The 14,360-nt window shown below is 35.5% G+C and overlaps 1 protein-coding gene and 1 long non-coding RNA gene across 2 annotated transcripts; both read left to right on the top strand.

The window, feature by feature from the left end:
- The first annotated feature begins 2,344 nt into the window (after positions 1-2,344).
- LOC107771879 (calcium-dependent protein kinase 19-like) lies at positions 2,345-4,145 on the top strand. The gene is made up of 2 exons (XM_016591338.2): positions 2,345-2,514; positions 3,084-4,145. Exons 1-2 carry the CDS (start codon positions 2,479-2,481, stop codon positions 4,026-4,028), a joined length of 981 nt encoding a protein of 326 aa, XP_016446824.1. The 5' UTR covers positions 2,345-2,478; the 3' UTR covers positions 4,029-4,145.
- Positions 4,146-10,568: 6,423 nt separating this feature from the next.
- On the top strand, positions 10,569-13,117 carry LOC107771878 (uncharacterized). Its single transcript, XR_001644904.2, has 3 exons — positions 10,569-10,787; positions 10,931-12,708; positions 12,835-13,117. It is a non-coding gene; the product is annotated as an uncharacterized LOC107771878 (long non-coding RNA).
- The last annotated feature ends 1,243 nt before the right edge of the window (positions 13,118-14,360 follow it).

The following is a 14,360-nucleotide window of genomic DNA, read 5'->3' as shown; positions in this document are numbered from 1 at the left end:
TTTCGGCATCCAGTTATCCGAGGCTATTCCTTATATTGTGGCGTATCGTGTGAATATTTCTCTTGGCAAAGAAGAAAATGACTCTACTGCGACCACGACAGATTTCACTGCGGACTCCTTTCTATTAATGCAAGCTAACACAATTGTTTTTTCCTTTTCATCAGGAAATGATGCTGAAGAAGAATGGACAACAAGGGGCATTGCAAATATTATCACCATTTTGATAAGCTATCTGAGGATGTTTTCTTACGTATGCATTACATTGGGTGGTAATCCATGGTTATCCTCTTCTTATAATTCAATACTGTTAAATGCTTGGACTGATTGGGAAGTTTACTACAACTTGGTGGAAGAGTTTCAAGTGCCGCAAAAAGTCAGTTTCCATTTCATCGAGTTCATGCTTTTGTGGAGGTTCACTACTAGAATGTTTGTCTTGGTTCTCTCATTTAGCTTACGGCTAAGAGGGCAAGCAAAGACATGTAAAGTTACATGGCAGGTTATGATGGCATTTCAGTTAATACATCTGGTACTATCTATTAAGAGCCACAATTACCAAAGTTTTAATCGGCTCATAACAGGTGTATCATATCATATATTTTCCTCAAATCATAAAGCATGCCATGGTTTTGAGATAATTGGTTGGGAGCTTGCGAGCATCACTATTCTTGACTCGAACCTTGAGGACAAGGTTCTTATTGAGGATGGGAGTATTGTTATGAACCGGCACCAGCCCAATCTCATACAAGTAGCTATTGGGTTGAAAAGAACTATTGGGTCGAGTACAAGCAATAGTGCCAGGTTAATTTGGGATCCAGGTTGAGTCATATGCGTGTAATTAGACAATGGTCCGTGATTTGAGGTGATGTGAATACTGTTGAGAAAAATGCCTGAGTCCTCTCCTCCCCAATTATGAGTCTAGCTTCTCATGCCCTTCTTTGGTTCTATTCTATCTTACTTAGCTTCTACATTTTGTATTGTCATTACTGTTGTTCTACTTCATTGAGCTGTAATCGTTAGATACTACCATCAATATAATATGTATTTTGGAGTTGTTACAGATTATGGGCCAGAAGTGTGCAACAAAGCTGATCCAGTTGGGAGTATTGAGCCTGGAGCTAAATTGAGAAAAGGCTCAATGACTAAACAACTGAATAGAATGCTAGGACATTATATTTGTTGTGGGGGGAATACAGGGATGCCAATTATGTTGAAGCCTCGGCTTAGTCTGTTCTTCTCATCTCCTATGCTAGTCTGTCTCTCATCCCTTTCTTCTTAGCTTTAGGTTGCAATTACTCTTCTCATTTACTCTTTATTTCCTTTAGTGTTATTTTCTACTGTTCTATTGATATTTGGTTATTGTAATTATGTTTAATGAGTTAATATAATCAGTTGGTTTGGGTGTAATATCCAATTTGTTTCATTGGGGCAATCATCCGGTGGTATTCAATGGAAGACCAAATATTTCAAACTATCGATGATTCAATTAAGGGCGTGAGGATTCGTGGTCGGAGGATATCGCTGAAATTCATTCACTGTTACATGAGTTGATTGAAAATCTTATAACGAGTAAGTCTACTCTGGTGGAATTCCCACGATTTAGTGGCGAGGATCCAGAGTTATGGATTTCTCAGGCGAACACTACTTTGAATTCTATGGCACATCGGAAAATAACAAATTATTACGCGCATCTATTTACCTAGACGGTGAGGCATTGGAGTGATTCCGTTGGCTTCTCCAGAACAAGCAATTGACGGATTGGGAACACTTTGCTGCAAATATGCGAATTCGTTTTCGTAAACAACATCTCGCATTACCAGAAGGTCGCATGGCTACAATCAAGGAATATTCTACAGAAATTGAAGCACAGGTGTTCGACAATATGTCACATGGTTGCTGTTGTTCCAAGGTGTTTGCTACAGAGAGATCAGATGTTAACGTCCTTACTCCTTACTGATGCAATGGAATCTGATTCAAATAATGGAAACTCAGATAATGTCCAGGTGTTTGATGAAAGCTCTCACAAAGATGAGGTAAGTGCTTCTCTTATGCAATCTACACATGTTTCTGAAGATCTAGTTTCGGCAAGTATCGATCCAATTAAGGGATCCTAAGCAACACGCGAAGGCGAGGTGTTTGATGATTTTTCTCAAGGAGCTGGGCAAACTTTTCAAGAGTTCTCACCTATGGCAGATGACTTTGAGATTATTTGTCCTGTTCTCAGCAAAGAGCGGGAGTCGGAGAGTGAAGATTGTGGAAATACCCATCTCATTATCCCTGCCTATAGACTTCGTTTTATCATTGGCAATGGAGAAGGTAGCATAGTTACATATGAAGATGACAAGCACTCTAGAACTGATGTGAGTCAGGCGTTTGATAATTTTTCGTACCATGCCGGTCAAGCTTTGGTTGATAATGAAGTGGTCGAATCACCCGAGGATAGGAATGGCCTCTTGATTTTGGAGGAAATCAGATTGATTCATGAGCATATATCTATATACCTTCCATTTGATCCCGGTGAGTCTGTTCCTCCACACATTTTATTTGAGCACATGAATGTACAGTTAGATAAATCACGGTACTTGCCCATTACACTACATTCTGGTGTATTTGGCTTTGTGGATAATTTTGAGATAGCTACTGACTTGATAGAAAGTTCACTCAGTAATTTTAATTTCTTAGTGCTTTCCTTTTGTTTCAATTAGAATGGAAACCCAAAGTGGAACTACTATTGTGGAGGAGGAAAAATCATGAACCATTGTAGTCTTAGTATTTGACAACATTCCTCAAAGGGTTCTAAATAGTCTTCTGCTAAGTCCAATTTCACATAAGGAGTCATGGGTGATTCTTTTTCTTAACCGCGTGTCTGTTCTGCCACGTGATAAAAAGTTCATATTGGCTAATGAGGTCCCTGATATTGAGACATATGTTCCTGATGATATCTTGTTGGTTGAGTTTGCAACCCAATTTGGTTGAAAGAGTTCGTGTTAATCATTAAGCAGTCTTTGCGACAGAATTTTCAGTGTTTATTTCTGAATTGCATAGTACTGAATCGCTCGACTACTTTACCTACATCATTTTATTAGGACAAGTGTTATATGCACCTTCTGATGGTACTGTGTGATGGAGGGAAGTTGTTTGATGGAACCATCACCCGAGGATGTTCGTTAGAGAAAGATCCTGCTGATAGTTTTAGACAGCTTCCAAATGTAGTCCACAATGGCCATTTCATGGTTGTTATGCATAAGGAGCTTAAGCTAGAGAGTTCCCTGTTGGTTAGCAAGGATGAATATGCAATGCAAGAAACTAATTTTGGATTTCATATCTTCATCGATGGAGTAAATGACTTTCTCCTTAGTCCATGGCCATCTATAACAAATAATGCAACGGCCCTAGTTCCAACAATGCTTCCAGAGGATACGAAACAGAGAAGTATTTCAGAAAAAGTTATTGAACAACCATGGCTTCAATGGGAGGAAGCATCAGACAAGCCAATAGACCATGTAGTGTTGTCCAAACTGAAGCAGTTCAGGGTAATAGGCAATCTCATAAAACCAGCAATAAAGGTCATTGCAGCAGATTTTTCAGAAGAAGAAATCAAGTATCTAAAATATGTGTTCGTGAGCATGGATACAAACAATAGTGGAACAATCACTTATGAAAGAATAAAATCTAGATTGGCTCGGCTTGCTTCAAAACTTTCAGAAGCTAAAGTCCAGCAACTCATGCAGGCTAGTGTTTTGAAGTTTGAGGACTCCTTTGATTGGATAACATTGTTTTTACTCCAAGACCAAATACGTGGTGCAACTTCACACTTAGCTAGATTGATCTCATTGCGGCCAGATGGTGATGCTAATTGTTGTACTGTTATGCTTCTACTACCTAGATGTCAGGCGGAACTATGGGAAGAGAAAACCAACTATCCTACTTTTGCTTTGCATTTACTGTTTGCTGTTGACAAGGTCAAGCAGATATTGCTGCATTTTCTGTTTTACTCGAACCTTGAGGACAAGATTCTTTTTGAGGTTTGAGGTATTGTTGTGAACCCGTGTGGCTCAGTATGGGATTATGGGCCAGAAGTGTGCAACAAGAGACATAATATCAGTAATTATTTGTTCATAAAAAGAAAAAAGCAGCTGAAAGATTGTTTTCCGAAAATTACTATCTAAACACATAAAACAGATTATTTCTGTTGAAGATTGAGACAGTTCGCTACTATTAACAGAGAATAGATGATTACAGAAATGGTCCTAGCTCCAATTTTGTTAGCGAGATGATATATGGATTAGATGATAACGAGACTCAATTTTATTAATTCTGAAAATGGATAATTATGGTAAGAAGTATTTTCTTTCAAATGAGCCTTAAGTTCATTATCCGTTAGCTTTGAATGAGTGAGCGGCGAATACCACAGTTAATTAAACAAAAAAATTCGGACTGCAGAAGTTAACAACACAACATGGATTCTCTATGAGTAATTAAATAAAACAAAAATCAGTGGCCTAGTCAACAGCTCATGATATGACTTTTAGGAACAAGTTTGAGAAATGGGCATCCCTTTGGCATGAACATAGTGTTCAATTGGGGATATCCCTTTCGGCAAGAAAAAGTGATTTGAATGAGAAACGAAAGGACATCAGAGGGCAAAAAGAAAGTAGATTTATAGCGTGTTTGGCCAAACCGGAGAAATCAACTTATTTTGAGATGTATTTTTTTCAAAAATATTTTTGAAAAAAGTATTGTTGGAGAGAAACAATTTATTTTTGACTAATCACTCTGAAAAGTACTTTTGAACAATAATTTGTGTTTGGCCAAACTTTTCAGAAAGTGCTTTTAGGTATCAAATTACTCAAAAGAACATAAATAGATTTACTTAATAGTTAATATTATAAGTAAATAAATAATCTTAAAAATTTATTATTACAGGTAATAATTAAATTTTTTCTTTTATTTAAGTAAAATGTGAAAATAAAATTTAAAAGTACTTAATTTTTTTAATATAAGTTAAATATATAAAAATCATTCAACAAATATAAAAGCATTCACCCCTACCGTCACTATATATAAAGTTATCCTAAAAATAGTAAGAAATATTTATACATTAATATCCTAAGTATTCGGTTTAACGGTTATTTTGGTATTTACCATATTTTATCAAGGGTATTTTTGGTAAGAAGAAAAGTCAAAATTACTTCTACTTCTGTTTTCGGGAAGAAACTACTTTTTTCTGCTTATCAGAAATTGCTTCTATTTCTTTTTAAAAGTATTTTTTTCTCAAAAAAGCTTGGTCAAATACCTCAAGATAGAAAAAAAATACTTTAAAAAAATAAAAATAAATTAGCCTCTTGAGAAGCTTGGCCAAACAGGCCATTACATGGTCTTGTGAGAAAATATAAAAAATGTCTTGAGTTGTTATCAAGGCCAAGGCCACTAGCCTCAAAATTTGTTTAAGATGATAGCTTAAAAGATTAGACAGAATTAAAAATGTACAATTGACCCAATTAGACTGTGAATTCTTTGTTAATATGTTGAAATTTCATTTTATAGGTTGTTGACAACTTCCTCCCTTTTTAGTAAACCTTTGAATGATAGTTTAGTGATAATAATTTCAAAATTTTAATCACACACTTATGAGACGTATTACCTTCATGCTTGTTTAAACTATATATCTTCCACCACCATTATTAGTAAAGTAATATACAAAGATAAAAAATAAGAGAGTGTATGCACACGTTGCCACGTGTCATTAACTCTCCTTATAGGTAATTTTCCCCTATTTTTTCACTTTACGTCTAGCCATAAAAAATGGAGGAAGAGAGAGGAAGAGAGCTGGGGGAGAAAATGGTGTTCAACATAGTTTCAATTTTTGACAAGCAAGAATCAACCTTTTAGCTAAGTGGTGAACACCTTTCTTACAAAATCAACTACTTCTATCAAGCAATCTAATCCGTAAAAATTATCATCTTACACACACAAAAAAAAAAAAAAAAAAAAATCAAAACCTGCATTATTTAAATTCCCATCTTTTTCCACGGGGCAAATGAAAGAAATCTTGCCTCATTTGTTTTTTTTTTTAAAGATTAAAATATTTAAATTTGAATACACATCTGAATATCAAGATGCTAATAAAGATTAAGACATATAAATCTGAATACACATCTGAATAGTAAGATGTGTATTCAAATCTGGATACTAAATGATTAAAACTGTTTGATTTTTAACATATGAATGTATAAAATTTATTTTTATTTAAAAATTAATAAAGATAAATTTTTATAAATTTATAAAAATGTATAAAAATTTATCTTTATGTTAACTTCTTTTTTGCTTCTCAAAGGTAAATACATTCTCTATATAAGTTGGTGTCTCAAATTAATACAACAACAATAATAAATTCAATATATTTCACAAATGACGTTCGAGGAGGGTAGTTGTAACACCCTGGAAAATTTTGAAGTATTTCAGTGTAAAATCTCGTAAATTTTGCAAGTGAATTCAAGGTTTCGTGGTGCCAGAGTAGGTTTACATGTTTGAGGATGGTATAAAATCTTTGCGGCGAATTTGCGAGGCGCGATTCGGACTTTTTGGGTTGAGCAATGCACCGAAAAGTAAAGAAAATTTTTTGGCGGGAAAGCGCGTTTATGCGGTCCATTATGCGACCGCATAATTACTTTGCGGGCCGCATAATGGCCGCATAAGTGAGCAGGAGAAGGGCCAGTCTGGGGGTAATTATGCGGTCGACTATGCGACTGCATAACTATTATGCGGTGCATTATGCGATCGCATAATAGTTATGTGGACCGCATAGTGCCCGCATATACTGACAGATTTTTAATCGTTTTGGTCTGTAATTATGCGACCGATATGCGACCGCAGAATCTGTTCCGGAGCTCCATTTTTGGGTTCTTACAACCCGACCCTACTTCGTTAAATACACGCAAATGGTTATTTTTGAGCAAATATTCTGATGTTTTAGAGAGAAGGGCGAGTATTTTAGAGAGAGAGAAAACCCTAATGGTAATTTAAGGAAAGCTGAAAGCAAGGTATGTTGGCTAAACTTTCTCTCTTGGAATTGAATTCCATAATGTTTCCATAATTTTCAAAGTATGGGTTGCGTATTAAAAGGTTATGGCTTTGAATCGTGTTTCAATGAAAGATAGTATGCCAAATTGTGTGAGAAAATCTCAATATTCTTAAGACTCTTAATTGCTCATATGTGTACCTAAAATCTTGATTTGGAAATATCTTATTGTTGATAATCTATAAAGATGGTTGGAAGTGAAATAAGTTAATTGGGGATATAGAGTGTGGCCAACGTGCCAAGCATTTAAGTTATGATTGTGTCTAGTAGTGCAAATGATTTGAGAAGATGCGATAAAGAATATGAAATGAGCCTCGACTCAATTGTTTAAAAATGACTTTGAAGATAGAATTACCTAAAAGCTTTTATACTCAATTCATGCCCATTAGTGGTTGCTTTAACTAACGCTTTGCTTTATAAATATATCTAGTGTGATTCGAATTCTATATACTCATGTGTTGAACTGGTACATTGTCATTGCTAGGGAAGAGCATTGTAAGAATAAATGATGTATTGATTATTTATGATTTTCATGCGTGTTTCTATTGTTGGATGGTATGCTTCATTCTTTGGGAAGAAACCATTTGTGTTTGAAGTTTCCATTTCAGATAGATTTGAAGTATATGATTTCTGAAATATCCTATATGTTGATACTTGATGGTGATCTTTGAAATTGAAAGAGGTGAAAGTGTGGAATATGAAATACGGCCATCGTGCCAGGAATAAAGAATCTTGTGAATGGCCTAATGAGCCAAGAAAATATTATCGTTGTGAGTGACTGGGAATACTAGTGAGAATGTATACGATGTGAAAGATGTTGAGGTGAGTACAATTGTATTTATGATATTTCTATTTGCAAATCAAATCAAAATATTTTTGGGAGCATCATTAGCAAAACCGAGGAAGGGTGGGTCATAAGACCCATACCTGAAACTACACGTGCCGGTGTAGGGGTGGATTGTGATTATTCCCCTTATTTGGTATGAAATTGAAACCTTTGGAAAATTGTGATATTACTCCCCTTAATTGGGATGAAACTGAAATCTTTGTGGATTGGAAAAGTCAACCCGCACGGCATATGTGGGAAGGCGGCCTATCTGATCAGGTGGGGATCAGACGCCATATTGGCATATGGTTGTACTACTCTTGGTAACAATTTTCTTTCGCATCACATGTCAAACTACATTGTTCGTGGGGAGATGGCCTAGCCGATCGGGCGTGATCAGACTCCGTGCTAACAAAGACGGTGGTATATCGGTGCTAATGATCTCCCAACCAAAATTATATATGAAGTTTGTATTTTGAAAATTATTATATTTTAATATTGTTGATTGTGACTTGTTGTTTCTATGTGTTGCCTTTTCTTATATGGACATTCTATTTTGAAAGAGAATTTTTAGTTATACATACTAGTGCTATTCGACAGTACTAACGTCCCTTTTGTCGGGGGCGCTGCATCTTTAATGGATGCAGGTGGTTTTACAGCAGACGACATTGATCGGTGATAGCAGTACACTCTTTTCAGCTGATTTGGTGAGCCCCACTTTATTTCGGGGTCATGTATCTTTTGTTTCTCATGTACTGTGTTTTGAGGTATAGCCGGAGCCTTTTTGCCGGCATTTTCATATTACTCTTCTATTGTATTTAGAGGCTCCGTAGACAGATTGTGGGTTGTGGTTGATGTTGGAAACTGAACTAGATATGTTGGTATTTGAAAATCATATTTTTCATTAATTCTATAAAGTCATAATATTTTGAAAATTATGAAGGAAGCTGCTAATGGGAATGAAAAAGGATGTTGTTAATGAAATCTTTTCAGTGTTTGATTAATGGAGTACATCTCCTATTATTTCATGAATGAGTTTGGGTAGAATAAAATCTAACAGGTTTGTTCAACTGGGTTTACTCGGTTGAGCGTCGGTCACGCTCCCCGAGTTTGGGGCGTGACAATAGTGTACATACAGATCTTACTTTTAGCTTATGAAGGTTAGAGATACTGTTTCCGACATACCTTCGATATTTCAAAATAATAATACTTATAATTTAGAGAAAGTAATAAACTATTTTCAAAGTTTAAGTGTGTAATTGAAAGTTGAAAGCAGATAATGAGAGTATTTATGAATTAGCTCATAGATTAAGGTTAAGTGAAGGCTTTGACATCAAAATGTCTCAAATTCCTTTGTAAACCCTGAAAGAAAAGAACCCCAAATGACAAAGCAAAGACTTGGCTCACTTTTCCATCACCCCCTATTAAACCGACACTTGTGCATGTAAGAAGCCCCACACAGCTCTACATATATTTATTCCAAAACAACTACAGTATTCCTTTCTTTTTCCACTCTTTCATCTTTATCTTTACTTTATTTATTCATGCCACATGCGTAGAACCAACTCATGACCTTGTCATGGCCCCCATCTTTCGGCCACTTGTAATCAGTGGCTTCTGATTTTCAGCCGTTGGGGCCTAAATATTGGGTTCCTCCTCTTCAACTTGTCTCCATTTACTAAATTATCCACCACCTCCATTTATATGTGTGTAACTTAATAATATATACTTATATAATATAAATAAATAATTTCATATAATAAGTTACCGTTTGAATTATTTTTTTTTAAGCTGTCTCCCAAAATATATATAACTAAGAGGATATTTGTAATGACCATAAATTTGTCTCCCCATATATATAATATATAGCTAGAATTGGATCATCAATCTTCTTATGACATGTACTATTTGTGTGTTTACCACTATCTGTATAAGCATGAAACTTCATTGACAGATTAAATGATGCATATGAACAGTGAATGTAATTGCTATCTTATCTTTTGTGGTTCAACTGACATAAATTGTTGAATAACTTAAATTATATACGTACTTATATAAAAATAAAATAGGAGTAGGTGTTATGGTATTTTCACTGGTTTTAAGTTTTGAGTGCACTGCTCAGAAAAGTTACGTGGAAGTATTCAACTATTTCAACATTTTGTAATTTCATTTAAGAACTATAAAAATATTGTCACGAGACATAGATCAAGAACAGTAAATTGAATGGATATATTATATATTTCCTTGCAAGAATAATTTAATTAGCTAAAATATCAAATTAATTGTCTACGTAGAACTGTAGTTTAATGACAAAGTGATTTGAAATCTACGTTGATATCAAGTAACAAATACCCGACAGAATAACTGAAGTGTGCAAAAATCGACTCAATACCACCCTAAAAAAATTGTTGTTTGGCGAACTAATTCAATCATGAAAAATATATAGTTGAACTAACAATGCATAGGTTTTAATATTCTCTATCCTATTCAGAATCATGCCATTCCAGCTCCATATAGTATTTTATAGTCAAAATATTGGAATATAAGATGCAAATATAAGTGTAGTGGCATTTTGTTATTCAACCCATCTATGAGGCTAATTCTGTAATAGTCTTGTCGGACCTGTGCTGAAATTTAAAATACGACTAATGGACATTTCGAATCCGGAGATTCTACTAACGTATCAAAAAGCTCAGTGGCTGAACTTCCAATGTTGTGATAAACGAAGAGGCAAAGAGCACAAGCTCCCATACCAAATAGTACTGACCAAATATCTTCTTAACATACAAAGAGTAAATATAGATCTAGCTTAGCGCTTAAGATAAATTTCACACAAATTAGAACCTCAGGGTTCAATCACTGTACATTTTCTGGGCTTATCAGGTAAATCTCGTTTAGTATTTTCTTAGTAACTGATTTCGTATGAACTTTTTTTCTAATGGGTTTTTCTTTTTAGCTTTCGGGTTAGTCATTTTTCTTGTGATTATTTTGAATTTTCTGAATTTTGTTTTTGTTCCTGCTGATAGATCTGAAGAAACTGAAGAGTGAAGTGGTGATTGTTGATAGGTATACGTACAAGTATATGTGCGAGGAAGCATTGACACTGTTGTACTAGATCTTCAGGTTTTTGGGATAAAGTAGTGAGGTTGAATCGGTTGTTTAATTCAGAAATGGAGACACTTGTTATTGTTTCTCAGCATAAGAATCAGTACTATGATAGAACTACTAGGGTTCAATCCCATGCTCGATTTGGGCATTTTGGTTCACCTCCTTCTGTTGGTTTTAAGGAGATTAATTGCCGGACTTTTGATTCAGGTGCCGGTATACTTCCTACCCCATTAATATCCTACTCCACACCAAAAAAATCAACCCCAAGTAGTGCAATTTCAATACCAATTAACATTAAAGTTGGTGCTGAATCTAGAAAATTTGAGTCTTTGAATGATGAATTTGCTTACTCTGAACTTTGGGCTGGACCAGCTTACTCAAACTCACCTCCCCCTAGTTCTTTGCCTATGCCCAAATTTTCTCTCAAGCCTAAAAGGACTGTGTCTCTTGACTTGCCTGTTTCACCCTCTGATATTGATTTGCATCCCTTGGCTAAATCTGCACCTGCTTCTCCGACCCGTGAGCGCAGCCCATCTCCGGGCATTTTATTTGATACTACTGACTCTGCGACACAGACTCTTCGTCGCATTCTCAATCTTGAAATATAGATTGATGAGTGTGTGATGAGGGGTTAGTGAAGAACTTATAAATAAGGCAGTTATCTAGTTTGCAAGTTGGTTTTTAAGTAGATTGTATATAGGTGAATAATGAATCAGTCTTTAGCTTGACTTGGTGTTAGTTGCTTAGCTTTTGTTGTGGTGGAACTGGAGAGCAGCTTTGGTTCAATGGTGGATGGGCTACAATAGTTGTTATAGTCTTTTGGTGGTTTAGGTTGTATGAGATGAACAATGGCAGGTTGATCAACATTTCTTGGTAGATTCAAAGCTGATTAGTCTTATAAGCAGACAGGGGTTAAATTCAGTAGTGGTGCAACAACATGGAGGCGTGTTTGTGGAGAGGTCAATGGACAGAAGAATCTTGGTATTGCGGTAGTTTTGGTATATTTGGCAGTTTCCTTGCTGAGCCTTCAGAACTGGTTGCTCAATTATCTTTAATGCTCTGGCTGATCACATTACGTGTGATATCGAATTCTCGTTCTTGATTATACTTTTCTCAATAGATTGTTCATTCCTCGTCGTCTCTTCATAATCAGTTAGCTTTAGTTTGTCAAACAGATTGTACATATACTAGGGCTCTGATCAGGTTAGGTGGACAGCTTTCTTTCAGACTTTTGTTTTATACACTGACTAAATTCTTGGCTCTCTGATCTTGAATTTAGAATCCTTCCCTCTATTACTGGGCAATTCAATATCAAAATCTTCTACTGTATGGAGTATTAGGTACCCCCTTATTCCTTACAAATCCATGATGCCTGAATTGGCTGGTCAGCGTTCGTTTCATCTGTGTTCCTTGTCATTTGTTTTCCTTAACCTTGAATAGGATCTAACTCATACTTTCCCTTCTCTAAGTTGTGTTTTCCCCTTCACCATTTTCTGTTTTTTGGAATGAAAATTGGTAAGTGGGACGTAAAAGTTAGTTATATCCTTTTCTTCTCCTGCTCTTAGGTAAGTTGCCTATTGAGCTTTCCTCTTGTGAAGTCTAATAAGGGTCTCCTAAGTGGTTGTTCCACTTGTTTCTCTGCTAAAAGTTCCTTTCTGCCTCTGGAGATTGTTGATCATACCTGGCTGTTGACTAGGTATGCCACTTCTCTTTTTCTTCAGTGTGTTATACTTGCTGTATATGTTACTTATAGATTCTGCTTGCTCATCAACCTGTCAAAAAATTAAGTTACTTAAAATTCTGTTTGTTTTTGGGTGTACAGGGCCTTGTTCAGAGTTAGACGAAGATTGCTGAAGAGGCTGTTCTCCATGTTTTTCTAGTTGGTAGCACTATATAGCATTTCATCATAATAGCGTAATTGGTGAAAGTTTAATATCTGTAGTAGGTGTTTTTTCTTGTTACTTGCAAAACTGATACTATGCCATGATTATCTAGTTATGTTATGTTTTGATGCTCGGGTTGTTAAGTCTACTTTTGCCTTTGTATGAAGGATCAATATTATGGTTTTAAGGTTGTGATATAGACAGTGATAGTTGCTTCAGTTATTTGCATTCCCAGATTATACCTTGTCAGAGAGGAGCATATTTCAAAGTCTTTTTATTAACTGAACCCGTTGAAAAATGTTTTCTTTGATTTTGGGAAAGAACAGAAAGCAATTCATAAGTCATAACAGCCTGTTCGATTGCAGTATACCATATTTTCCAAGTTTACTAGCTGGTGCTAAGCTGTGGCACGAGCGCTTCAAGCCTCGTTGAATGGCTGTAGTGGAGCTGTATTGCTGGCATACCAGTATATTGGAATACGTTCCATTGATCAAAAACACATTCTACAACATAGTAAAAGTACATCATTTTAACACTTCAACTATGATTTGTCTGTATGATTGCAGTTTGCAGTACCCTGTGCCAATCCACAACTAATCATTTATCTGTTGTGAGGCTTCCAAGTTCTATTCTCTCGAAATACCATAATAGGAATGTGTTGGGGGTGAGAAAAAACAGATAGGGTAAATGAAAGGGTAGCGATTCAACTGATTTAATGGGTAATGGCATTACCTGTAAATCTTTTACAGCGATGTATGTACTCTTTCGATCAAATCATCATATTTTAAAAGCGATGTATGTACTCTCTCTGATCTAAAAGTCTTTCCAAAGTGAGGAGGGGGTAGGCGCACAACTAATTTAGCAACTAGCTGAAAAATGTTAGCTACATAGGCTAATGCAAAATGGCTTTCACCGATAAGAGCTTGCTTATTTAAGCTCTGCCCAATTTATACAAGGTGCTGCTCGTTTCTCTCAGCTAATATTGGCTTGTTTAGTAGGAGTGGTATAATAAGATTTATGCATCTATGCATTATTACAATTTTCTTCAATGAAAACCTGACGTCTTGGAACTCAAAAACATCGAATTTTGATTGACTTCGATCGCTCTAGCAACTAGTAAAGAATCCGTAAGTGAAGTGAGTCTCATATTTAAGATTTATACAAAAAGCAATCTACATGTTTAAACAATTCTATTGTAGAATTTTCCTATGCTAATTCTTTAGTTCATTTTAAGAGGTCAGAATGCTGTATTAATTGGATTTTTTTTTCATCCGTTGTGTTTATCCATTCTCTTCCTTCACAAATGTCCTTTATACACTGTTACCCACTAAGAATTAAGATGTTCAGTGAGTTAATGTCCGGTCTTCAATCAATTTCGAAGTTATGATAGAATATTCAACTTGGTAATACCTTTTTTATAGAGTAGATTAGAAGACATTTTCATCCTGGTCGGGATACTTTATTT

Source organism: Nicotiana tabacum, chromosome 19 (genome assembly GCF_000715075.1).
Source record: "Nicotiana tabacum cultivar K326 chromosome 19, ASM71507v2, whole genome shotgun sequence".
Lineage (NCBI taxonomy): Eukaryota > Viridiplantae > Streptophyta > Magnoliopsida > Solanales > Solanaceae > Nicotiana > Nicotiana tabacum.
Note: the sequence above shows the minus strand (reverse complement) of the source record. Positions and strands in the feature narration are given on the sequence as shown.